This window comes from Sphaeramia orbicularis, chromosome 7 (assembly GCF_902148855.1).
Source record: "Sphaeramia orbicularis chromosome 7, fSphaOr1.1, whole genome shotgun sequence".
In the NCBI taxonomy this organism is placed as follows: Eukaryota; Metazoa; Chordata; class Actinopteri; order Kurtiformes; family Apogonidae; genus Sphaeramia; species Sphaeramia orbicularis.
The window spans coordinates 3,244,657-3,272,312 of record NC_043963.1 but is presented as its reverse complement, the minus strand read 5'-3'; the positions used below and the strand labels follow the sequence as shown (position 1 = coordinate 3,272,312).

The following is a 27,656-nucleotide window of genomic DNA, read 5'->3' as shown; positions in this document are numbered from 1 at the left end:
AATTTTAATACAGAAACAAATGCACATGTGGACATTAGAACAATAATAAAACCACAAACAGAATGTTGGAACAGGACTTTTATTCTGGACTGTACTTCTCAGTCTGGTACTATTTAAGTTCTTATTTCATAATTTTGCTCTGAGCAAATTATCATGCATTAACATAAGACACAACAGAATACACTATTACATACGACTGTAGGATGGGATGATGAGAGCTTTAATAAGGATGAGACAGTTTAGAGAAAAGGATCCTATCATGAACTCATCTACAGTCATTAAGAGAAAGAAGGCAGAATTATTATGTGATTATTATGTAATGTTATGTGATTATTACATGATTATTATGGGATTATTATATAATTATTATGTGATTATTATGATTATTATGTCATTATTATATGATTATTATGATTGTTATTATTATGTGATTATTATATAATTATGCGATTATGTCATTATTATATGATTATTATGTGATCATTGTGATTATTATGTGATTATTATATGATTATTATGGGATTATTATATAATTATTATGTGATTATTATGATTATTATGGGATTATTATATAATTATTATGTGATTATTATGATTATTATGGGATTATTATATAATTATTATGTGATTATTATGATTATTATGTGATTATTATATGATAATTATGATTATGTTATTATGTGATTATTATATAATTATGTGATTATTATGTGATTATGTCATTATTATATGATTATTATGTGATTATTATATGATTATTATGATTATTATGTCATTATTATATGATTATTATGTGATCATTGTGATTATTATGTGATTATTATATGATTATTATGATTATTATGTCATTATTATATGATTGTTATATGATTATTATGTGATTATTAGGTCATTATTATATGATTATGTGATCATTATGTGATTATTTAGATTCTTATGTGATTCTTCTGTTCTTATTACGTCATCAGTCCCACCTCTGGCTCATTCTTTCTTTTCAGTCTCATTAAACTGTCAGATACATGATGTCATCGCTCCTCTTTCTGCTGCTGTGGACGGTTTTCAGTTTCTCCGTTACTCTGTGGATGTTCAAAGCGGACCGGGGCACCGTGACCGTGCCGTGACGTCACCTACGGTGCGGTGAGGATCTCCGTCAGGACGCACCGGAGGAGCGGAGCCGCGCGGAGCAGCAACATGGCTGCAGATTACTGGGAGCCAGACAGATCCCACACACGGTCAGACTGAACCGAGCCAAACACGACCCGGGACGGACCGGGACAAACCCTCCCGGTGAGTACCGACCACCGCCGTGCTTCGTGTTGAGCCGAAAACCGTGGCGCAGTGAAATAACGGTTGTTGTGTTTGTGGAGCAGCAGGTTCAGATAAAGCCGCTCCGCCTCCGGGTCTATTTATAACGGACGGTGACATTTACTGAGCTGCAGGAAATAGACCGGACCCGCTGTGCCCAGGGCACTGCAGGACCGGCTGCCGTTAGCTTAAACACTCCGGTGGATTGAATTATTTATGTTCAGCAAAATCAGTGTAGGTGTTTCTGTCGCACTGTGACGTAACGTCAGGCAGTGACGTCATTGTAGCAGCCGTTCGAACAGCTGTTAGCCTGTTAGCATGTAGCCGCCAGGTAGATAACCTGCTGCTGTCAGGGGTTAGCATGTTAGCTTTGAGGAGGATAAACTGGTGCTGCCAGGGGTTAGCATGTTAGTTACTAGTAATATGTTGTTATAACATTAGCCATCACGTAGATTACCTTTTACTATCAGGTGTTAGCATGTTAGCCATCAGGTAGACAACATGTTGCTATCAGGTGTTAGCAGGTTAGCAGTCAGGTAGTAAATATGCTACTGTAAACCTGCTGTTAGCATGTTAGTAATCAGGTAGATAACCTCATACTGCCAGGTGAAGTTATAACCGTAGCCATCAGGTAGATTACCTTTTTTTGTCAGGCACATTCATCGCTAGGTAAATAATCTACTGCTGGTTGTTTGTGGTACATTAACTGTTTTATGCCAGGTTCTTTAGGGTCAGGTAAATAATCTGTTCCTGTCACGTGTTTGCATGTTAGCCATTAGGGATATAAAATGCTACTGACCAGTGTTAGCACTTTAGCTGTCAGGTGTATTAGCTGCCACTTTCAGGTGTTAGCATGTTAGTGCTTAGGTGAAGTAGCTGCTGCTCTCAGGTGTTTTTGTGTTAGCTGTCAGGTGTTTTAGCTGCTGCTCTCAGGTGTTAGCATGTTAGCTCTTAGGTGTTTTAGCTGCTGCTCTCAGGTGTTAGCATGTTAGCTCTTAGGTGTTTTAGCTGCTGCTCTCAGGTGTTAGCATGTTAGCTCTTAGGTGTTTTAGCTGCTGCTCTCAGGTGTTAGCACATCTTTGTAATATGGAGCCAAAATAAAATTATCACTTTAAAACTGGCTGGGGTGCAGTAGGTTATTTTAAATAATCGGTGATAGACAATATTTTGATATTTTCTATAACGTGGGGTAAATGTTTAGTTGTAGGTCAAAGCTACATGTGAGTTTTCATGAGCACATGTTCTTGTGTTTACATGGAGGTCATGTTGGGTCTGTTTTATTCTGGGAGTGGGTCATGTTAGCTAACTCCAGAACTAAGCTAACAGCTATGATAACAGCCCGTACACTGACTTCTAATGTAGAATACTCAAGTCGCAATTTCTGGAGAGAGTATTTATACTTGCCCTTTAATTCATGGAAGCCTCCCCTCTGCTCCTCTACAGCAGTCACACTGTATGGTAAAAAAAAAAAAACAATCAGCATAACAGACGTCACATAAGCATAATCGCATTAATAGAATGTACATGACAAAGACAGAGTGTCCTCTCCTGTTTGATAATGTACAGATGAAAAACACATGAGCAAATTATCCAATAATAAAGCACAAGTCCACATCCCACTGAGGCCACTTCCACCCACTGCCTGATCTAAAAAAGTGATGAAAAGTTGGCAAAAGGCCGAGGGGGGGGAGGTGTGTGGATGTGGAGAGGAGATGTTCAGGACAGATATACAGAACCATAGGAGTGGAAGGGGTTGGTTGAGTCTGTTTACACCTGATAAATAAAAATTAAGAGTTTAGGTGTGTGTTATATTAAGAATATTAAGAATACAGTAAACCCTGAAGTCTATTTAAGCCTACAGTCGTGGAAAAAATGATCAGACCACCCCTTGTTTTCTTCAGTTTCTTGTTCATTTTAATTCCTGGTCAAATTCCTGGTTTAATTTCAGAGCTGATATCTGTCCATTTAACATGTTTTCTTGATAAAAACCAAAATTCCTTCAGTTCTTCCATCAGTATCTGTGTCATTGTACTGATAAAAACAGTGCTTTAATTCATTCCATGTTTTCTGTTCTGTCTGTTTTAGTCACATGACACACACAGGAGTTAGGCCTGGATTACAGAGCCAGTGTTTTTGATGACTTTGGATGGAATTAGAATTTTTTTCCATGACTGTACATGTACTATTTCTTTTCTTATTAATTGTGTATGTCTTTTTTTAATCTTATCCTATGGAACTATTTTTTGAGTCCTAAATAAAGCTTGAATGAATGAATGAATGAATGAATGACTCTTGGAAAAAATAAAAGACCTATTGCACAGGTGTCAAACATGCGGCCCGGAGGCCAAAACCAGCCCGCCAAAGGTTCCAATCCGGCCCGCGGGATGACTTTGCCAAGTGTGGAAGATAGTAACAGTCAAGGGTGTTGAACTCGAAAATAATAGCATAATAACCTAGAAATAATGACTCCAAATGCTGTTCTTGGTTTGATGTGGAAAATGTGTCTGTAAAGAATGTCTACTCCAATTTCTTCTCTTTGATTTATTGCAGAGAACATTAAACTGATATCCTTTAATAATAAAACGTCAATAACTTGAACAAATATGAACAACCTGAAATGTCTAAAGAAAAATACCTGTAATTTTAAAAATATTCTGCCTGTTTTGTGTCCTGGTAGAGCTGATCTGTAATGCACATGTAGAAATCATAAATTGAGGCATAATATTGATCAAATTTTTCTTATTATTTCTTATTTTTCTTCAGAAATTTCAGTTTTTTCAGGTTATTCACATCTTTTTTGTTTGGATAGTTTGTAAAATGGAAATGATTTCATAATTTAATCTTAATTTACATGTAAAAAATTTGGAGTTATCATTATTTATAGGTTATTATGCTGTTATTTGACTGGTCCGGCCCACTGGAGGTCAAACTGGGCTGAATGTGGAACCTGAAAGAAAATGAGTTTGACACCCCTGACCTATTGCATGACTTTGGTTTTGGATCTAAACTAAACTAAACTAAACTAAACTAAACTGACTGAGGGCGGTCAATTCATGTGTCGTTCCTGTTTCTTCACTTTCATTTAGTTACACCTGAGTCATATGATGGTTGAGGAAACCCTGGAGGCAGCAGTTCAACAGCGCTTTATTACTGTTTGTCAGAAGAATCCGGTTGCTCATAATATCGTTGCTTCTTTTTGACTCATCTGACTGTAAACACAAGGTTCAGGAGGTGGCGTCATTCTCATCCATAAAATGCTGATTTTTTTTTAAACATATCCCAAACAGTAATGATGGGTTTCATCCCAGTGGAGTCACATAGTTGAGTTTACAGCTGTGTTCTAGTGCTCAGTCATAAAAATAGGCCGACAGGGTTACCACAGAATTAGATTAATGGACTCTGCGATCTTAATTTGTCATATGATCTGCTTTTAACACTCATATAATGGATTGATTCCTTTCAGCACAGAGTTATTTACATGAACTGCCCACAGGTTATTTAACTGAAACATCCCAGAGTATTAAATGAACGGGGCATTAGTGACACGTCTGTGATTTACTGACATTTATTGTTTGTTACATAAACTGCAGATACAACTGACTGCACTGTCATAGTCTGTGTTAACCCTTTATCAGGCAAGTGACTATTTTTGGTAATTTCTGCACACGTTATAAGACATCACCAGTTTCAGTGAGGACAGTGGGTCCCCAATCTGGTCTCCGGGGTCTGTAAGGTCCAGTGTGGTCTCCAGGGTCTGTAAGGTCTGTAAGGTCCAATGTGGTCTTCAGGGTCTGTAAGGTCCAGTGTGGTCTTTAGGGTCTGTCAGGTCCAGTGTGGTCTCCAGGGTCTGTAAGGTCCAATGTGGTCTTCAGGGTCTGTAAGGTCCAGTGTGGTCTTTAGGGTCTGTCAGGTCCAGTGTGGTCTCCAGGGTCTGTCAGGTCCAATGTGGTCTCCAGGGTCTGTCAGGTCCAATGTGGTCTCCAGGGTCTGGAAGGTCCACCTGTGCTTTGTTCGGTTCCATGAAGTAATGGAACTAATGTAAGGAATGATGTTCAAAGGGGTCATGTGGATGTGGACAGGGGTCTGGACCAGCACGCGTGGGGGTCTAATGGGACCAAAGGAAGGTTCTAATGGGATTAAATAGGCCTACATGTTCTTCTCAGTGTACATATTTGTTGTATTTTTTATATTTACTTTTTGGATTTTTTATTTATTTTTTTTGCCTCTTAAAGGTAAGGAACCAAATATGGTAACTTCACTGACCTTGATTTTCTACATAATACAGGGTTTCTGTGGGTCATTAAAAAGCATTAAAAGCCATTAAATAGATTTTGTGAAAATTATTTAATTAAAAAGCATTAAATTCGATGTCCAGAGGCATTAAATACACTTGATTGAAAAAAGACATTGTTATTCACGATTTATTTTAATTATATAAACATTACCCTGGAGAACAGCGTTGAGGTTTACTCTGAATGAAAAATCCTCATTTGCTGCTTGGTTTTGGACTTACAGCTGTTGTCACGGCTTATAAAATACCAAATACACACTAATAAAATACATTCATTCTGCCCCAAATTGAATACTTAACAGTTCTATGTACAGGGTTTATGCAGGTCATTAAAAAATATTAAAAGTTATTAAATAGATTCTGTGAAAATTAAGGCCTTAACTGGCATTCAAAAATTAAATGCACTTGATGGAAAACAAAAGCATTGTTATTCACGATTTATTTTGATTCTATAAACATGTAATAATTTTGATCTGTGTGATGATTGACAGGTGGAAACCTTTAATTGACTGTTGTTTATGGCTGATGCACAAAGTCACAACACCGGATGTTTGGAATATAATGTGCTGTGAGTGTGTTCATGCTGCAGTGAAAGAGCAGAGGGAATATTAACAAATGTGGGAAAAATGGGAAAATGCAAGTTTGAGCAGAAGTGATTGAAGGAGGAACTAATGAGAACCTGATAAAAGCCTGTGGACGATAAATGTATAAAGTATATATAAAAGTGCATCTGCAGGTGGACATGAGCATTACATGTGTTTAAAGTGGAATTAAAAAGGACATTAAAAAGCATTAAATGAGATTTGCTGATACCTGCAGAAACCCTGGAATAAAAAATGTTGAAAAATTTCACAAAAGTAATAAAGTCTTCTGTCGTCCAATAACACACTAAGGCTGAAGTGTTGACTTTTATGTGGAGTATTTCTGTGAGTGAACTCTAAAGGGTTAACATAGGCCTGACATCCTGGAGTCACCTGGACAACACATGGACAGGAGCTCCTCTGTTAAATCTGCTGTTGTTTGTAACTAATGCCAACACACACTGTCCTGTAACTAAATACATATACTCCATAAATACTCCATAAATACTCCATACCTGTGTGCAGGTGTGCTGTCCAGCCTGGCTGCTCCGCCCCCCTCAGCATCACGGCCTCCCCTGCCCCCCCTCATGGAGAGGATGAGGAAGATCAAACGGCAGCTGTCACTCACACTGGGGAGGGGAGGGGCCGGGGGAGGGGACAGAACACTCAGCGAGACCATCAGCCAGGAAGTGACATCACACAGTGACTCAGGTAACCCCGCCCCCTCTGAAACGTAGCTCACCTCAAGACAAACGATCCTGTTTGTCATCAGAACACAGACTGTGCGTCCAGTGAGTAACTGGATCCACTTCCGTGGTCCCGGTTCCTGATAGGTCCACTTCATCAGGTGGACTGAAGTGTGACATCATTAAGGACCGCCTCCCTCTGGTTTAGTCAGTGGGTTTTATTTTGTGGGGGATGACAGTGAACCACAGGAGGAGGAGCCTACACTGTGATTCAGTTGATCATGTGACATTTTGATTTCTGACCAGGAAACTCACCTACAAAACAAAAAAACAAAAATCACAGGCTGTGTTTGAAATGGCATACTGATCTGAACCAAGAAAACAGAATGTGACGAATCTGAAAATCTGAAACAGACCAAAGGTGTCCAGATGTGAACAGCACTGGGCACATTTTGTCTCAGCGTGCATTGTGGGAAGTGGAGCTCCAGCTGTTTCCGCCTCATGTTTGTTGCAACCATATGACATCATATGACATCATATGGTTGCAGCTGCTGCTGCCAGGTAGCTTCACGACTCCGTTTCCCACAATGCACGTTGTGACAAAATTCTGAAGATGTTTGAGTTCCCTACTGGCTCTGTTTGTAAACAGACTGTTCATGGTGGAGTACACTTGGAAATTGTTCACAGTGAGGGAAGAGATTTATGTGAGTAATCACAGACAGACTTAGAGGTTCATGAGACTGAGGACATGACGGAGGTTGGACAGATCTGAGGAGAAACTGGTGATGAAAGTCTTCCACAGACTTAAGTGCTTGAAAGTGCTTCCAATTCTAGCTCTGTGATGTATTTACTTATTTTTAATATTAACTCAAGCTAAAGCTACTTACACAGAGGTGATACACTTAGAAAAATAAAACTTTATGTCATCAATAACATTCCCAGGTGTTCTCAGGTACATTCAGATCTTAGTCTTGGTGTGAGTGTGTCTGAAGAACGCCAAGTGACTTTCCTTTTATGGATAAAACTTTGTGTTCTTCTTTAATTTCTAAACTTTTCGCTATAATGAAACATAATTTTAGATGTTTAGACATAACACAATGTACATCATTGTGATAAAAAGTGAATAAAATAATCCTGAGTTTATGTATTTCTGTACATGTGTATTTGACCTCAGTGATAAGGTGAAAAGGACCCTTAAAAGGGCTGGAATTAGACCTTGAAAAATGCCCATGAAGCCTGTAGACTGCAGATAGTGTACAGTATGAGTGTATGAATCTAATCTAAATCTAATGTGCAGTCCTCAGTCTGTGATTCCAAACACAGCCTCAGAGGTGACGCATGCAGCATGACTCCCTGTAAGTGATCTGATTGGTTGGTTGGATCTATGATTTTGATTGGTTGTCTGTCAATCAATTAATCAGTTTTTTTCTTCTATTACTACTTGTTTTCTTCCAATTCAACCAATCACTGTCCTCCTTAACTCCTCCTATTTAATCCTCCCTCCACCTTTTTCTTTCCTCCTCCGTCTTTTGTCTCTTATCTTTTCTCCTTCTTTGTTGCTTTTCCTTCCTGCTTTTCACCGCTAACTCCTCCCCTTCCTCCTCCTCCTCCTCCTCCTCCTCCTCCTCCTCTCAGAGGTGGGCTCTATGCGGGGGTCATCAGGTGGAGGTGTAAAGGTCAGAGGAGGAGCAGTGAAGACTGGAGCCTCCTCCTCCTCTGTTCAGGCCCTCCTGCAGTCGTACAGCAGCTCCCTGAGGAGGCCCCGAGGGCTGGGCCGCAGCCTGAGCTCCTACCTGAACCACACCACCAGACTGGGTACAAATACTGCAAACATGTGTACTAGTACTACACATACACACAGAACCTGAACCACACCACCAGACTGGGTACAAATACTGCAAACATGTGTACTAGTACTACACATACACACAGAACCTGAACCACACCACCAGACTGGGTACAAATACTGCAAACATGTGTACTAGTACTACACATACACACAGAACCTGAACCACACCACCAGACTGGGTACAAATACTGCAAACATGTGTACTAGTACTACACATACACACAGAACCTGAACCACACCACCAGACTGGGTACAAATACTGCAAACATGTGTACTAGTACTACACATACACACAGAACCTGAACCACACCACCAGACTGGGTACAAATACTGCAAACATGTGTACTAGTACTACACATACACACAGAACCTGAACCACACCACCAGACTGGGTACAAATACGGCAAACATGTGTACTAGTACTACACATACACACAGAACCTGAACCACACCACCAGACTGGGTACAAATACTGCAAACATGTGTACTAGTACTACACATACACACAGAACCTGAACCACACCACCAGACTGGGTACAAATACGGCAAACATGTGTACTAGTACTACACATACACACAGAACCTGAACCACACCACCAGACTGGGTACAAATACTGCAAACATGTGTACTAGTACTACACATACACACAGAACCTGAACCACACCACCAGACTGGGTACAAATACTGCAAATACAAAAACACATGATTTCAGTACTGGCTGACTATGTAAAAAATCCTGATCCACGCCAGACTTGTACTACAAACAGGTGTACTATTATTGAAAATATATGCAGAAAATATTGTAGTACCTGAACTACAGAGGTGTTTTCTCACAGACTGCAGTAGAAGCTCAGCTTCCCTTAAAATTACGAAAATTAAATGCTCAAATCTGTTCAGTTGTTTTCATTTCATTGACTCCAAACGTGTTGGAACACGTTCATCTCAGACCAGTTGGTTCAGAATCAGCTTTATCCCAGATCACAGACTGGATGTTGTTCACTTCTTCTCCATTCCCGTGTCTGTGTTTTCTCCTCCATCTCTGCTCAGTGCATTTGTCCGTAGACGCTCAGCGTCCATGCACTTCAATGGGACTGAGTGGAACTGGTTTTTTCATCGACTCTAAACTGGACGCTAATTGGATAAATGCCATGATGTTGTCCCGCCCCAGACGCTCAGCTGTGGGCGGAGCTCGGCTGGGCCGGACGCTGGGCTTCCACGTGCTGATTGGAGGATCAGTCCAAAGGCTGAATCCCGTTTGATTGACAGCTGTTTTCAGATCTGCTCCTTCACTGACACAGTTCAGTTTAATACCGTCACACATTCTGCTGTGAAAGCAGAGAAACCAAATGAACTGTTCATTTCTTGCACTGTAAATAAAACACACTCATTGTACTTCCTTGTTTCAATTTAACATAATTTCAACGTTTTCTTGTTTCAGTTCCATAATTTAATCATTTATTGTTTGAGTTTAATATGGTGTTGTAGATAGTTAAATCAATCATACTGTTTCCTAGGCCGGAGTGAACTAGTTCTCAGTTCCCTGGAAAAGACGCCTACTGGGTACGATAAGGCACTGAGCATTTTCTGAAAAAGGAACGGAGGGACAAATTTATGTCTAAATAACATGACAATTTTTTTGATGTAAGCCAACAATGAGCTTCCCCCGTCTGAAAGACGAGCAGCCGCCACTGCTCAACTATATTATCAGACTGAGGTAGAAAAGTCTTAATATGTGTACAAATACTGTAATGAATGCAGACCATGTACCACAAACATGAGTTTGGGTACAGTTACTTCAAACATGTGCACTGTTAGTGCAAATATACATAAAAATACACTATAAGACAACAATACATGGTACAAAAATACAAAATATGTGTAAATACCTTAAATATATTCAAATGTACTATCAGAAAAATACTGCAAATATAAACAAAAACACTATAGTTCCAAACAAAGAGTAGAAGGAGTAGAAATACGATAATGATGAGTGTTTGTGTGTGTTTTTGTACATGTCTGTGTGTTTGTCTGTGTGCTTGTGTGTGTGTGTGTTTTTGTGTGTGTTTTTGTACGTGTGTTTTTGTACATGTCTGTGTGTTTGTCTGTGTGTTTGTGTGTTTTTGTACGTGTGTGTGTTCAGAGATCGTCCATGAGGATGTGAAGATGAGCTCAGATGGAGAAAGTGATCCTGCTTCTTCATCAGACGATGTTCAGAGTCCAGTCAGAGTCCGACTGAGGAACAAGAAGATTTCTACTGAGGTAACACACACACACACACAAAATATACGCATATATATATATATATATATATATATATATATACACACATATACATACACACTACGGATGCAAATTATCAATTAATTCATTATTCATTAGTTGGTTGACCTTGTCGATCTATGAACTATTAATTGATAAGCGGAGATTTTCCTGTGAACCTGAATTTCTCTTTCAATACGGTCTGTAAGAATAAAAGCTAAATATTGTTTATATACTTCATTAAAAAACACACACACACACACTCAGGTGGTTTATGCTGAACTTTGTGTTTTCCGTGTTTCAGGACATTAATAAACGCCTGTCGCTGCCCGCTGACATCCGTCTTCCTGACGGTTACCTGGAGAAGTTTAATATGATTGGTCCAGCTCTGTTCGACCAGCCAATCAGCAGGCGGCTGCGCAGAGTGTCTCTGGTACGTGAACCCGCCTCCTGTGTCAGTTCTGTTCTGTCATGTATTCATTAAACTGGACTAACTGTGTGTGTTCGTCTGCAGTCAGAGATCGGCTTTGGAAAACTGGAGACATACATCAAACTGGACAAACTGGGAGAGGTCAGGACACCTGTCTGTCTGTCTGTCTGTCTGTCTGTCTCTTCTCTGTCTTTCTCTCTCCTCTGTCTCTCTCTCACCTGTCTCTCTCTCCTGTCTGTCTCTCACCTGTCTGTCTGTCTGTCTGTCTGTCTGTCTCTGTCCTGTCTCTCACCTGTCTGTCTCTCACCTGTCTCTCTCCTGTCCGTCTCTCACCTGTCTGTCTCTCCATAGGGGACCTATGCTACAGTGTATAAAGGTCGCAGTAAACTGACCGATAACCTTGTGGCTTTGAAGGAAATCCGTCTGGAACACGAGGAAGGAGCTCCATGTACTGCAATCAGAGAAGGTACTACAGTACAAGTACTACACAAGTACTACACTACTAAAACTAGAAACACGCCTGTACTGTTGCATTTACATGTTATAGTTTTAAATCTAGGTTAGAGCATTTCTCTTTTCCTGTCCATAAATAAAAACTTGCACCCTATGCTTTTCCTGTCACAGTTATGACATAACCATTATATCACATTTATATTAATAGCAACAATTTCCATTTACTTGTATAAAAATAGGCATGTTAAATGAATGCAAATTACCATTTTTCTTCTTCTCTGAGTTCAACAGGAGACCAGTTTCATGGTTGTTTAATATTGTCACCTACTTAAAATAATGGACCATGTTATAATTCTGATGTTTTTTCCAAAAACAGAAAAACCTGGAGGAAAAATATGAGTTTATGATGTTTTTAGTTGTAATAAAAACCTGAAAATTATGACTTTATTTTAAGAAGGTGATGATATGATTTTGTAACATGGTTGAATATTTCTCAATGGCCTTTTGCATATTTAATTGTATGTATATAATTAAACTATTGTGAAACATACTATTTACTACTTTCTTTTAATTAGATTATTAATTTTTATTACAACTTCATGTACTTTGTGCTTTTATTTATATTTTAATAATTCAGTCTTTATTATTTTCCTCTGGACGTTCTCCACTGAAATTTACTCTGTAAATAACTGTAATTTGCCTGGTATCAGGAGACAAATCCCATAAAACTAATAATAATACAGTAGGATCAGAATACAAACAGCAGCTTCAGTTCCACTGGGTCACATGATGATGTGTTCAGGTGCAGTGTGAAGTGTCGGTCACCTGCGTTGGGTTTTTCATTCCTGTGTTTCAGTGTCTCTGCTGAAGGACCTGAAACACGCCAACATCGTCACGCTCCATGACATCATCCACACGCAGAAATCCCTCACACTGGTGTTCGAGTATCTGGTAAGTGAAATAATACTGTCCATGAATGTCCTCGTAAACACAGTGAGCTGAAAAATATGTCTTTAAACGCCCCAAAGCCTTTAACCCTGTAAGGACCATTAAAACAAATCTGGATTCATTTATGTTGTTTTTGCAGTGAAAGTGTCAGAAAATGTTTTTCTTTTCTATTCTTTTGTGCCTTTTTTTCCAGAAAGAACTTAGCTTTCAATATGTGTCCATTAATTATCATTATCATATGTAATAAATGTAATAAATGTAATAAACAGTGTGTTATAGCAAAAAATGGACTTGAATTTTTATCATATTCATTATGAAAAACAACTGTAAATGTTGATAATGAAACTTTATGAGATTATAGAAATAACCTTTCCTGTATTTTCCATGTGTTGATTCATTGTAGTTGTTCTAGATCATTGTGTGTCCATGTTCTTCTTCTTCTTTTTGGTTCCTTTTACTCATTTCCATCCAGTTGATAGTCTGTGTTCACTTTGTGTCTAGTTGTAGACAGAGCCGCTCATTTCACTAAAAACATCCATCATCTGATTCAAATACACACACTGCATCTGTGTATGAACTGGACAGATCTGACTGTTGATTTACACAGATGTACAAATATACACACGTTTAGAGAAGATTTACAGATAAAGTACAACTATCAATGAACTATAGAAACCACAAAAATATAGATAAAAACAGTGGGGAAAAAAAACAGCAAAACTCAACAGAAACACATCAAAACCCACTAGTAGAACACTCCAAAACAGCTCTATTACTATTACATGCAATTATTTACTAGAAGTCACCACTAAAACCTCGCTAAAACGCTACTAAAAAGTAATAAAAATCTTCCATGTCTCTCTCACCGACTGCACTCTGCTGCTCTAAGCCCTGCCCACTTCCACCCCGTCCCCTCAGCCAATGCAGACCTCTACCCTATTGTGTTCTAGACCAATAAAAAGAACCCAAACTCAGATAAAATTTGATGTTTGGATTTAGTCAACAGTGAAAACGGTTCAGGAGTTTTAAATGACAGCAGATGAAAACGTGTCTCCACAGACACAGTCGTCCTAAAAGGGTGAAACAGAATTTAACTTTCTTTTGTTCCACTTACTGGGCTGTTTATGAACGGATTATTGGTATCCATGTAAATGCAGCTGTTGACTTAATGCATCCCCCGTCGTCAGCGTCACAGCTGAGTCCCTAACCTTAATCCCAGTTTAATCCTCACCTTAATCCTAAACTCTGAACCCTTAAACACACATTTAAAGATGTGAACGCCGCTCCAAAATGCCCTCACAAGAATAGAAGAACACCAATATTTACCCATTCGACTAAAGACGTGGGTTTACTGCTGACTGTTGTGTTTTGTAACATGTTTTTTTGTGTTTTTCAGGACAAAGATCTGAAGCAATATCTGGACGACTGTGGAAACACCATCCACGTTCACAACGTCAAAGTCAGTCAATATTAGAATCTCTATATTCAAGTTATTTTAATACATATAGAAGGAAAAAATAGCATTGCTGCTGCTGCAAATGATGGAATACTTTTACTTAATCATACATTGACTTGACACAGGTCTGTTAAATCTTACAAAAAACACGGTCAAGACTAATTCCAGGACTATTTAGGTCCAAATATGTACCCTGGAGAACAGCGTTGAGATTTACTCTAAATGAAAAATCCTCATTTGTCACTTGGTTTTGGACTTACAGCTGTTGTCATGGCTTATAAAATACCAAATAAACACTAATGAAATACATTCATTCTGCCCCAAATTGAATACTTAACAGTTCTATGTACAGGGTTTATGCAGGTCATTAAAAAGCATTAAAAGTCATTAAACAGATTTAGTGAAAATTAAGGCCTTAAATGGAATTAAAAAGCATTAAATTCAATGTCCAGAGGCTTTTAAAAAATTAAATACACTTGATGGACAAAAAAGTATTATTATTCACATTTATTCTGATTCTATAAACATGGAATAATTTTGATCTGAAGTGCAGTGTGATGATTGACAGGTGGAACCCTCTAATTGACTATTGTTTATGGCTGATACATGAAGTCACAACAGCAGATGTCTGGAATGCACCGTGCTGTGAGTGTGTTCATGCTGTGGTGAAAGAGCAGAGGGAATATTAACAAATGTGGAAAAAAAAAAAAGGGATAATGCAGTTTGAGCAGAAGTGATTGGAGGAGGAACTATCGAGAACCTGATTAAAGCCTGTGGACGGTAAATGTATAAAACTATATATAAAAGTATATCTGCAGTTGGACATGGGCATTAAATGTGTTTAAAGTGGCATTAAAAAGGGAATTAAAAAGCATTAAATTAGATTTGCTGATAGGAACCCTGATGTAGGTTAACCTGTTCAACTCTGGGTCATTTGTTTCCAGTGGGAATCATTTCAGTGTAAGATTAAATAATGGATTAGCTGTTAGCACAAGCTTCATTCATTTAAAACAGCAAAGTTATGACAAAATTTAAAATTATCAAACTAAATTTTTATTTTATTTTGTCCCATCCAGTGAATTTTATCAGTGGAAATAATCCTTATACTGCTGGATCTGCTTAGTGTTAGCTTAGCTGTGTTAGCCTAGCGCTGTTAGCTTAGCGCTGCAGCATTTGTCTCATTCTTCTGTTGTTCTATTAAATTATTGCTGACGTTCGCTGGTATCAGACTGGTTTACAGAAGTGCTTGTTGTCTAAGTTGTGTTGTGTTTTTAGCTGATGTTCTTCTGGTTACGTGGATATATAGAATGTGTATTTTGCAACAAGTGTCACGTATCGTTACCATGACAACAGAAAGGGAACAGCATGGTTTAAGTGGCTTCATTCTGACCCAGATGAGCTTTAAATACCAAACAGGTACATGGAGGTACTGATCTGGAGAAGATCCCTGAGCACCTTCGATGGCAGCTCACTGCTCTTTATGTGTGCTAATGCTAATGCTAGCGGCTGTGTGTATTTGGAATGGTAAAAATGCAGAGATTGAACTTCCCTACAGACATAATAAAGCAAGATAACATTTAACCTTTTTAAAAACTACATTTAAGACATTTTAAGGATTCACAGGAATGTCATTTATTCAGGAAATGACCTGAACATGTACATGTATGTATGTCATTCATTTACAGATCGGCCTGTTTTTGGTTTTTTTGTCCTCAGCTCTTCCTTTTTCAGTTGCTGCGTGGTTTGTCGTACTGCCATCGCAGAAAGGTTCTGCACCGAGACCTAAAACCCCAAAACCTGCTGATCAACGAGCGTGGAGAACTCAAACTGGCAGACTTCGGTGAGTCCACGGCATCAGGTTACCGCGGAGAACACAGGAATGTGAATGTTGACAAAGAGTAACTGTTGATCTGTGTTTGTGTTATGTACTTAAGTCTGTCCGTTTTCCGGGAGTTTGCGGTTCCGTACCCAGACAGAGAATAGCGGAACTTTTCAAAGAGCAACTGTGAGTTAGTGAAAAACTACTGACATATTTATGACAACTACCCTTCTGAATATGAACATTAGTAAAACCTCCTCTGTCGTCACCATGTTTATTATTGACTTTCTTCTTCTTCATCTCAAAAAACTTTACTCTTCTTCGTGGTATTTGTCCAGTATGGTAATTAAAAGCGGCTCCCTCTGGTGGATTGATTGAGAAACATTCATTCCAACGTACAGGACGCACAAAAGTTTGAAGGCAGTGACACATGACAACATTAGAAACGGACACACCTATTTATGTACGTAAAGTGAACATAAATGAACCTTAAGGCTCTCCATCAGCTCCCAGTTACGTCTTGGTGCACAGCTGAGCTTCAGCTGGGCTCTGTATCCAAACCGTACCGTGAACCGTGACTCAAGAACCACAATATGCACTGAACCGTGGAGAACCTGAACTGTTGCACCTCTAGTGACTGGGATTCTACACAGTCATTAAAAGCCTTCATAAACATCTACCCCTGTGATGACCTTAAAGGGGGGGTAGGAGATGTTTTCCTGGATGTTTCCCCTTCACACCCCAATTACAACCAGTGAATTAAATACTTTAACTAAAAATGTAGTCACCTGTGGAACGGACAGGACTGAGAAAACACCATCCAATCATTTTAAGCACCCAATCAAAGTGATTGAACGGTGATATGTCTATCAAACTCAACTGTCATTTGCCCCTCCCCCCTCTGTTCATACCCCTCTTCGATCATGAATCGTGCGTTCTCAGAGGTTTGAAGCAACTGGTATAGGAAACGAAGACAGAGCCAGAGCTTGGATATATTAGTTATAGTAGTTATATTAGTTCTATTAGGATGTAAAGTTCACCGATAAACTGTTTAGTCATGAACATAAATCTGTAGTAAATGTACCATTAGTCAGATCGGTCTGAACTGGGGCTGTTCTGTAAGAGCGGGGGGGTTGGAGGAGACTGAAGGAGGTACGCATGGATCAGAGCCAGAGCTGGTGAATTGTTACTGTGCAGCGCTCATGAACCCTTGAGAACAAGCATTACGTGTGCCAGTACTCTGGAGGCGTGGCTTCGGGGTGAAGTCTGAAGAAAGGGGGTTGGACTTTTGTACTGAGTATTTTCAAATGTCGCTGCTGGAACCGTTTTTCTAAGATCTTGTCCCCCACCTTTAACCCAGTGTGTGTTTGTACTGCAGGTCTGGCTCGAGCCAAGTCAATCCCCACGAAAACGTACTCCAACGAGGTGGTGACGCTGTGGTACCGACCTCCGGACATCCTGCTGGGCAGCACCGACTACTCCACCCACATAGACATGTGGTCAGTACAGCAGTACCACTGTAGAACTACTGTAGTACTACTGTAGTGGCACTGTAGTACTACTGTAGTGGCACTGTCTATAGTGTAGTACTCTGTACAAGTCTGCACTTCCTGGTCTTAATGCGGTCGTTGACTACAGTCTGTCTTCTCGGTCTCGTTGTCAGGGGTGTGGGCTGTATTTTCTATGAGATGGCCACAGGTCGTCCTCTGTTTCCTGGTTCCACGGTGGAGGAGGAGCTTCACTTCATCTTCAAACTGCTGGGTGAGAGAGCCAATCAGTAATCAGAGAAAAGACCCACTACCATCTGACTTTGTCAGCCGTGTGATGGGATATACTGAGGATTTAAATCTATGGGAAACATTATTGTATTTAATATATTAACCTTTACCTGGAAGATAGAACTTTGACAGGACGTAGAACAATTCAAGGGGAACTGTTGGGGAATGTACTGTTCCCTTTTGAAATACCAGAAAGAAACACCCGTCTACAGGCAGAGTTAAAGGAGTCAGACTGTATTTTTAGGGGGTTTACACCAGTTTGACAGTGTGCTTATCGTATGTGTGTGTCGTTTGTGTGCAGGTACGCCCACAGAGCAGAGCTGGCCTGGGATCAGCACTAATGAGGAGTTTGTGGCCTACAACTATCCTCAGTACAGAGCTGAGAGACTGGGCAACCACACCCCGAGGTACAACACAGTACACAAATACACAACACTACTACACAAATACACAACAGTACTGCACACAGACCAAGAGGCGAGGACTTCAACTCCAAAATGAAGTCAGTCCTTTAGTGCATTACCACTGATGACCACTAGATGCTGCTCCAAAAAAAACTCCGCTTCATCCCATGGGTTTATCTCAGACCTTCTACTGAATGTGACGGTACAGCTCTTTCTTCATTTCCTCAGGACTGAATTGAAGCTTTAATACTTCACACTCAGCTGTATCTGTTCTCAAAACAGAAGTGGGCGGGACTTTCACAAAACTAATTCAGTCAAACTCCATATATGAGTTCTATCAGTGATCAAAAGGAACTAGACTGATATCTGGAACCATTTACATGTTCTAAACCATCAATACATGGACCAGTAGAAGGAAGGGAACATTTTGAATATTTAAAAAATGAGCCAAAAATTTAAAATCTAAATTTCTCAAAACTGTGAACAGACTTTGTTGACATTTTCCCAAAGAAGATATGTATAAAATTAGAAATAAATCCAACCAATAGTATCGGAGAAGAAGACTGAGAAGAATCGAGACAATGGTGACCTTGTGTTTGACCCTTCAAGGTCACTCAAGGTCAAAGGTCATGGACACAAATGACGGTCCATATATGATGTCCTATCAGTGATCAGTGGTAACTATATTGATATCTGTTGATAATAGTTATTAGTTATTATGCTCCAAAAATTCTGTGCAATAACCGTACAATAAACAAATACAGTAAACCGTGCAATAAACCTGTGACATGATCAGCATGTGCTCAGTTCTAAATAGTGTATAGAACTTTCTAGATTGTGTTTATCTTGATTTTGCACTTTCTTTGCTCTAGTGTGCTTGTACTTTGCTGCTGTAAACAGAAAATTTCCCCCTGTGGCTTATCTTATAAAGGCTTGTCTTATTTTATCTTATCTTATCTTATCTCGGTGTTTTTCAACCTTGGGGTCGGGACCCCATGTGGGGTCACCTGGAATTTCTAGTAATTGATAAAAAATAATAAACTTACTAATAAAAAATATATGGTGAGTTGACAGAGACAATCCTAATCCATAAAAGGCAAACTGTGGTTGTGAAACTGCAGCACTGTGGTTCTGTTCGTGTCAAATGTTCACTGTGGTCAGTTTCAGACGCTGCAGCTCTTTCATAATTCATAGTTTCAGTTCTTGTTTGTTCAGTATTAATTGTCAGCCTTGGAAATCACAGCTGGACTGACTGGACAGATCCTGACCAAGGAAAATCAAATTCTCCTTTTGTGCAGTAATCTACACCTGGATTTACTAAAGGACTACATGTCCTCTAAAATTAACGTTTGTTTGCAACATAGGATAGCAAACTATAACATGATCAAAAACAAATTAATTTGAGCAAAAAAATATTCGTTTTGAATGTCTGGGGTCAACAGAAATTTGTGATGTTAAAATGGGGTCAGGAGTAAAAAAAGGTTGGAAACCACTGACTTACCTTATCTCATCTCATCTAGTTATTTGATGATAATTGTTTGTTTTTAGCTGTTTTCAGTTCTGTGCTCAGTATTTTATTTCTACTAAAGGTCGCCTGAATGTCCCCGTCTGCCAGGAGACACCTTCACATTTACATATTCATCCACCATGTGCTTTTTATTTTATTCCTATGTTACGTAACGTCGTCACTGGTGCACAGAGCTCATTGTCATTGCACCAGGTCATAGACAGACTGGGTTCATCCTGTGCTGCAAAGATGTAAAACACTAGGAACCAGATATGATCATCCACCTCAGGCTCCTTTCATGCCCAACTGGCCTCTGATTTGATTTTAAACAACTCTAGTTTTTTCTAATTATGATTGAATCATGTAAAGAAGTGTCAAATAAAAAAGTGCCAGTTTTAAAAAAATGAAATGAGTGGATTTTGTACATGTGTGATGAGTTTTTTGGAATTCTAAACCAATAAATATACAAGACCCTTCATAATAATAATAATAATAATAATAATAATAATAATAATAAATAAACCACAATATAACACATAAATACACACTGTTACTAACACAATACACACAACATGGGCAATACAGCCATTTCTTAGAACTAATAATGGGCAAATAAAATGAAATTTAAAAAAAGCAGCACATCAGTGGTTTCTGTTCGACCTGCTCCCCAGCTCTGGAACTCCCTCCCATCTGTCCATCTGCCACAGTAGTCACTTTTCCATTGGACATCTGCGCAAAACTTTACCGATATTTACTAAATGTTGAAAAAACAGAAGTTCGTAATGTTGATTTTCCATTAAATCACTAATGCGATGATATGTTTATTTATTATCGTAGATGACATGAGAAGTCATTCCATAAACATGGAGATGAACGTAAATATGGTGTTTATTTACGGATATATTCATTCTTATTCTATATTCCCCCTCTATCTCCTACTAAATTCTAAAATGACTTGTTTCCTGGTGTGTCCACACATACAACATGTTTCTTTTAGAACTCTTCTCTTCTTGTAACGTTCGTCAACATCCGTTTTTTAATTCACGTGACTCTAGTTGTGTAAAAAGGTCTTTCCATCACAGGTTTGCGTGATATACCATTTGTGCTACACCTGAAAAACCACATCTTGCCAGTGCAAAAACTTTTAATTGAAAAAGGAGAGTTTTGGTGAAATTGTTGTTTTTCCATTAGGTAAATTTTTATGCGCAAGTTATATTCACGCAATTTGAGGATCAGTGGAAAAGATAATAGTGACTCTCTCCTCACATTCAAATCCAGACTCACCTCTGCAGAGCAGAAGTTTTACTCTCCATTTTCATTTCTATATATCGTAATTATTCTTTTTTCTATTTGTTTACTGTATTTTGTGCATTGTCTGTTTTATCTTGGTGTACAGTCCTGAAAGGCGCTTATGAATAAAATGCATTATTATTATTTTATTAATAATCTATTGATACAGATTCTATGTGTGTGTTTTTGTGTCCAGACTCAGCACTGAAGGAGTGGAGCTGCTGTCAAAGTTCCTGCAGGTCAGTGAACGCCTCACAGCAGATTCTTGTTTCTGTCGTTTCATTTAAACCAGTGGTTCTTAACCTGGGTTCGATCGAACCCTAGGGGTTCGGTGAGTCAAGTCTCAGGGGTTCGGTGGAGGTCCAGACACACACTCGACTCATTAGTCAGGTGTGTGTGTCGGGCTAGGTCCGTTTATGTAAACAAACAGCTTCGGAGACTCTTTCTCTGATTGACATCCAATATACGCGGTGTATTGTTGTTGCTTATAGCACTACAACACATCCGGAAGTGTTTATAATCTCTTCCATTCGTCTGACGATTAATTATTTGAGTATTTTCCACATTGTTGTTATGACTTTTGCTACTTCCTGTTAACCACGGAGGCAGCCATGTGTAGAGTTTGTTTACATTTTTCGGTCACCGCACTGGTCAGTTACAATCATGTGACGACCGACGCACCGTCGCGGATGGAGAAATCGTATTACGCTAAAGCCGAGCTAGTGCCGTAATAAAACAACGATCACAAAAATACTGAAGGAGTAACGAGAACTTCTTTCTTGATACACTACATGCAATTATCTTTTTTTATGTCAAAATTGCGTGGTTTGGAAAGTTCGGAGCGAGATGAAATGAAAACCCGGGTTGACCTGACGGCCTACACATACATATACACAACAGCAGAAGTCCCACTGATTTACAGTAAATATTCATTATTATTGTAGCCTGATGGAAATTAGGTGATGGGTGTGTGTTAAAATGTTAAAAATGATAAATAGCATAAATACAATAAGTTCATTATTGGAATACATAAGGTTAAAAATTAAAACCATTTCAGTGTGGTTGTATTAAAAAAGATCATGTCTTTGTGAAAAGGTATGGAATTTGTTGTGAGTTCATGCACTGTATTGGTTTTGTTCTTTGAACACAGTGATGTTAATGCACGGTTCATTTTGTGCACCAGTAAAACATATACCTGTGTCTTGAATTTGAAAAAAATCGTATTGTATTTTTTAACTAGAAGCACTCAGAGAGCGCAGACCTCCGCCAAGGCTGATCAGTGGCCCCCCCATGGGCCCCCCCACCCCTGATCACCCCCAAAAGTTAATCATTTCTTCCTTATCCCATTTCCAACAAACCCTGAAAATTTCATCAAAATCTGTCCATAACTTTTTGAGTTATGTTGCACACTAACGGACAGACAGACAAACAAACAGACAAACAAACAAACAGACAGACAAACAAACCCTGGCAAAAACATAACCTCCTTGGCGGAGGTAATAAAGAAGGGTTCGGTGAATGTGCATATGAAACTGGTGGGGTTCAGTACCGCCAACAAGGTTAAGAACCACTGATTTAAACGTTTGTTGTCAGGAGGAAAAACTTGCTGCTACAAAATTTGTTGATGTTTGTTTACATTTGTGTATATTTATGTGAGTTGTCCACTGCCTTTGTGTTTGCCGTAGTTTGAGGGGAAGAAGCGGATCTCAGCCGACGCCTCCATGAACCATCCCTACTTCAGTATCCTTGGAAACAAAGTGCTGACGCTTCCTGACAGTAAGTGCTCTGTGACCTCTGACCCCTGTTTGTTGTGTGTTGGCGTGGACCGTTACATCACACCTGACTCTAAACTCTGCTTTCAGCGACTTCGATTTTCAGTTTGCCAGAAATTCAGCTGGAAAAAGAAACAATACGACCGCCAGCAGCGCCGCCGGATCCAGGTAAGAACGCACAGAACACACAACTGTTACACAACTGGGTCAGCCCTGCTGGTCATTTTACAACCTACACACACAGGAAACCACACACACACACACACACACACACACACACACACACACACACACACACACACATACACACACACACACGACTGCATTACATCTAGGACTGGACACTGAGTCACTTTTTCACTGGATCAGATTTTTTCATGGTGGTTGTAAACGACATGGATCATATCAGTCACTGGTTTTGTTCGATTCTCATTATTATTTTCTTGTGTTAAGTCAAAAAGGATTCCTATTAGAACAGGCCATGATTTATTTATGTTGTTTTTGCAGTAACAGTGTCAGAAAATGTGGGGTTTTTTTGCCAGTTCTTTTGCACCTTTTTTCAATATCTGTTCATTAATTATCATTATTAGATGTAATAAATGCTTAAAACAGTGTGTTATAGTACAAAATTAAATAACTGACTCCAATTTGTATCATATTTATCATGAAAAACAGCTGTAAATGTTCCTAATGAAACTTTGAGATTATAGAAATAACCTTTCCTCTGTTTTCCATGTGTTGATCCATTGTAGTTGTTCTAGATCATTGGGTGTCCATGTTCTTCTTCTTCTTTTTGGTTCTTTCTAGTTCATTTGGAACCTGTTGATAATCTGTGTTCACTTTGTGTCTAGTTGTAGACAGAGCCGCTCATTTCACTGACAAAAACATCCATCATCTGATTCAAATACACACACTGCATCTGTGTATGAACTGGAGAGATGTGCAGAGAGATTTACACAAATATACAAATATTCACACATTTAGAGAAGATTTACAGATAAAATACAACTACCAACCAACTATACAAACCACAAAAATACAGAGAAAAACAGTGGGAAAAAAACAGTGAAACTCGACAAAAACACATTAAAACCCACTAGTAGAACACTCCAAAACAGCACTATCACTATTATATACAATTATTTACATGAATTCACCACTAAAACACTGCAGGTCAGAGACAGGCTCAAAGTGACCAATCACAGAAAGTCTGTAAAATCTTAACATTCACAACAAGACAAAACCATTTTACAACAATGAAAGGAATTTTAAAAATACTGTATTTTTACTTGTATATAATGTTCTGTGTACTTTTATCAGATATCCAGTTTATGTGACTTCAGACAGAACATGACAGATCTGCTGTTTTATATAACGCATTTATTCATGTATTCATACTGTACTTAAAGTGGTTCTATGTAGTGTTGATGTTCCAGACTCTGACCATCAGGGGTCAGTCTGGTACCAGAACACACTTAGAACCAGAACCAGAACCACCACAGACTGGATCAGACACGGAATAAAAGATCAAACTCATAGTTTCATCTGTTTTATGGAATCATCACGTTTGATTTTGCTTTTTTATTCTTCTGTGCGACACTGTTTTTAAATTGTACAGCTGCTTTATGTCTTTAATCTATTCTTGTATTTTATTCTTTTATTTTGGTTTTCCCCTGTAAGTCGCTGTGGAAAAAAGCATCTACCAAATGCATAAAATTAAATGTAATTAACCTAAAACTCAGATGCTTATTTTAACAGTAGATAAAATAACACTGTATCTGATAATATAGATGCTGCATCAGCTGATAGTTTACATTATAGCCCTGTTAGCTTAACTCCGTTAGCTTAGCTCCGTTAGCTTAGCTCTGTTTTTAGACTGAAAACAACCACAGTAAAACCACTAATCACCTGTTTTCCATTTGAATCCAACAAACGAGGTCCGAACTGTCAGTTTAGTCTGAACCGTAGATCAACAAACGGAAACTTAGCAACGATAAGAACATCCCATAATAACTGTATACCTTCAAATGCCTCAGAATCAAACTCACCCGTGTAGAAGAAACGCTGACATTTACTGTCCAACTCCATTGTGTCCATTTACAGCTGAGTCCAGCGGAGAAAACAATGACTCTGACAGTTGTTTCTTTATGGTTCTCATCCCCAACTTAGCCTTGGCCAGCAGAGTGACTCATTACTCCCTCTAGTGGTCACATAAATACATCGTCCCTGGAAATAAGTTCAGTTCATATCAGTACAATCCATCAGAACTTCACAGATCTTTGTTCTAAACACTGGTGATAATTTGAGGGAATTTTTTTGAGAATTAAAAGTAAAAATATTACATATGGACGCTTTAAAGACTCAAGATAACAAAACTGACCTATTGTCAGTAATCAGCCTTTTAACTTGTGCTTGTACCTCTGTCCAGTCAACAGTCCGTCCAGGAGGCGGAGCATGCTCTTCTGAAGTCATGGAGGCGGGGCTTCCCGAGGAGAGGACAAACAAAGGAGAGGAGGAGTCAAAAACAGCGACATTTTTGGTTTTTTTGTCAAGAAAATGTGTTTTCTTTTTACAACAAAAAGGGCGTTCGTCTGTTTGGGTCTCGCTGAACCTTTGGATGCAATAATGAATCAGCAGCCATCTGACCAATGGGAGAACAGCGTGTCGTTACTATCGGCAACGGACGTTTCCAGTGAACTTGACGTCAGCGTGTGAACGACGGACAGATGAATGAATGAGTGAATGAGTGACGAGGGCAGATGTCTTCCATTTTCACCAATGCAACGATCGAGTTTTGGGGTTTTTTTAGAGACCGAGTCCTGGAAAACTGGAATCCTGCCAGCTTTGTTGTCATGGAAACGCCCGGACACGGTCGCATCGCCCGGCCACTACCAACACAGAGCGAGCAGCGAGAGCCGTAACGCAGAAGAACTCCTCAGTTTTTAGATACTGACGGTGAAGTTTCCACTCAGATGAAAAGGACGAGGTTCTAAAGCCGGAACCGTGGACAGGAAGTGGACGCCGCCGCCGCCGCCGGCTGTGAGCGTCTGTTACAGATCAGTGTTGATGGGAAACAGGAGAAGCCATGTTTGTCCAACCTTCGACTGTTTATTCTGAACCAGTGAGTCTGGTTTCTGCTGTTCTGCATGTCTGTGTTGTACAGTAACACTGGCTTCATGTCGTTAACCTCATTTTATAATGACCAAACTTACACACAAATGGACAAAAGTATGTGGACACGTTAGGATTCAAGTGTTTGTTTTCTAACAGGGGTCTGGGATCCAAAACAATAAGAACTAATGTCAGAATAGTTTTATATTATGGGATAAATATCAGTGCATTGGTTAGTTTGGGTTCAATTGTTATATTTATTTCTAAAATGACTCACAGATGGTTTGGACTGAATTTATATCAACATTTTTTTAAATTCATGACTGATTTGAAATATTCTTCCTCTAAATTTCTATAATATTTTCATGCTCTGACTGTAAATAATAATTTTCTTCCACATCTAACCATCTACTTTCTACAGAAGAGGATTAGGGCCACTGGAAAAAAAAATTAAAATTAAGGTACAATTTTAATATTTTTGTTATTATTATTCTGAGAAGAAAAGTCTGAATTCTATGAAAAGTCAGAATTCTGACTTTTCTTCTCAGAATAATAATAAAAAAAATATTTAAAACAGTCAGAATTCTGAGAAAAAAGTCTGAATTCTGACTTTTCAGAATTTTGACTTTTTTCTCAGAACAATTATATATATATATATATATATATATATAAAACCTTAATTTTTTTTGTCCAGTGGCTTTAATCCTCTTCTGTAAGTTTCATCACATCTGACTACAGAAGGAAAATCTTCCTTTAAACTTTAGTGACATATTGATGTTTCTAAACTATATGGACATAAATATTGGGACACATCATGTCTGATATAAACATCAATATTAATAATCAACATGATATTTATCCCATAATATAAAACTCTATTCTGACATTACTCATTATTGTTTTGGATCCCAGACCCCTGTTAGAAAAGAAACACCTGGATTCAACGTGTCCACAGACTTTTGTCCATTTGTCTATGAGTTAATTATGAGCTGAGGCTAACGATATACAGTATTTATATAGAAACAGTAATACTGTTAAATAGACTAATACTGCTTTAGATCGCTGTGAGGCCGTTTATGGTTTTAATAAGATTTATCAGAGAATTATTTGATGTTATTTATTTTTTATGGAGCTTAATAATTCTAATTCTGATTTTCTGTTTGTTGAAAGTTGGATCAGTGAATGTGACTATGGCTTTGTCCAGATTTTTCTAAACTGATATTTTTCCCCCAGATAAGAAAAAAAATCTCTCACCACTTTTATTTAACAAGGTGACAATTATTATATTTAACCGAAACTAGTGCTGAAAGAAATCGTTTTGTGAATTTCGACGTAGAGCTAATTCAACTAGAAATGCAACATTAACCTACACTAAATAATTGCAGGTAAAATTCATTTTCGCCGCTTTCACTGTTGATTTATTCGCCCTTTCTCGACTAATGAGTTGAATAAAAGTCCACGGTATGAAGGAGTAAAATCTGCACAACACAGAACCGTTTAAGAAATAAAATACAACTGTTATGCATTTATTCATCCTGAGTTTTTCAGGCTCATAACACCTGAAAAAACTGTCCAATAAATAAAATCAGACACTTCCTCAAAATAAAACGTAAAAATAAACCAAAAAACTAAAGGTTGGAAAACTTGTGCTCACACGACAACGCAAAAATGACTGCGAAAATGCTCAAACAAGCGTCAGAATGTTCTGAGCATGAG

The 27,656-nt window shown here is 38.6% G+C and overlaps 1 protein-coding gene across 3 annotated transcripts; it reads left to right on the top strand.

Annotated features, from left to right (window-relative positions):
• The first annotated feature begins 1,135 nt into the window (after positions 1-1,135).
• Positions 1,136-26,031, top strand: LOC115422521 (cyclin-dependent kinase 16-like). Of its 3 annotated transcripts, XM_030138880.1 has the most exons (17): positions 1,136-1,287; positions 6,703-6,888; positions 8,499-8,678; positions 10,854-10,972; positions 11,277-11,405; positions 11,487-11,543; positions 11,754-11,868; positions 12,712-12,806; positions 14,200-14,262; positions 15,976-16,099; positions 17,457-17,577; positions 17,742-17,839; positions 18,158-18,263; positions 21,254-21,296; positions 22,743-22,833; positions 22,920-22,997; positions 25,258-26,031. In XM_030138880.1, the coding sequence occupies exons 2-17, from the start codon at positions 6,765-6,767 to the stop codon at positions 25,293-25,295; spliced, it is 1,581 nt and encodes a 526-aa protein (XP_029994740.1). In that variant the 5' UTR covers positions 1,136-1,287; positions 6,703-6,764; the 3' UTR covers positions 25,296-26,031. The 3 variants fall into 3 exon arrangements, with proteins under 3 accessions (XP_029994740.1, XP_029994741.1, XP_029994742.1); XM_030138881.1 differs by lacking the exon at positions 8,499-8,678; XM_030138882.1 differs by lacking the exons at positions 1,136-1,287; positions 6,703-6,888; positions 8,499-8,678 and adding an exon at positions 9,071-9,388.
• Positions 26,032-27,656: the final 1,625 nt, after the last annotated feature.

Coding starts and splice junctions, on each gene's coding strand:
- LOC115422521 (XM_030138880.1), top strand. CDS start 6,765: ATGGAGAGGATGAGGAAGATCAAACGGCAGCTGTCACTCACACTGGGG. Junction 17,578..17,741: donor TCCACCCACATAGACATGTG/GTCAGTACAGCA, acceptor TCTCGTTGTCAG/GGGTGTGGGCTGTATTTTCT. Junction 17,840..18,157: donor CTTCATCTTCAAACTGCTGG/GTGAGAGAGCCA, acceptor GTTTGTGTGCAG/GTACGCCCACAGAGCAGAGC.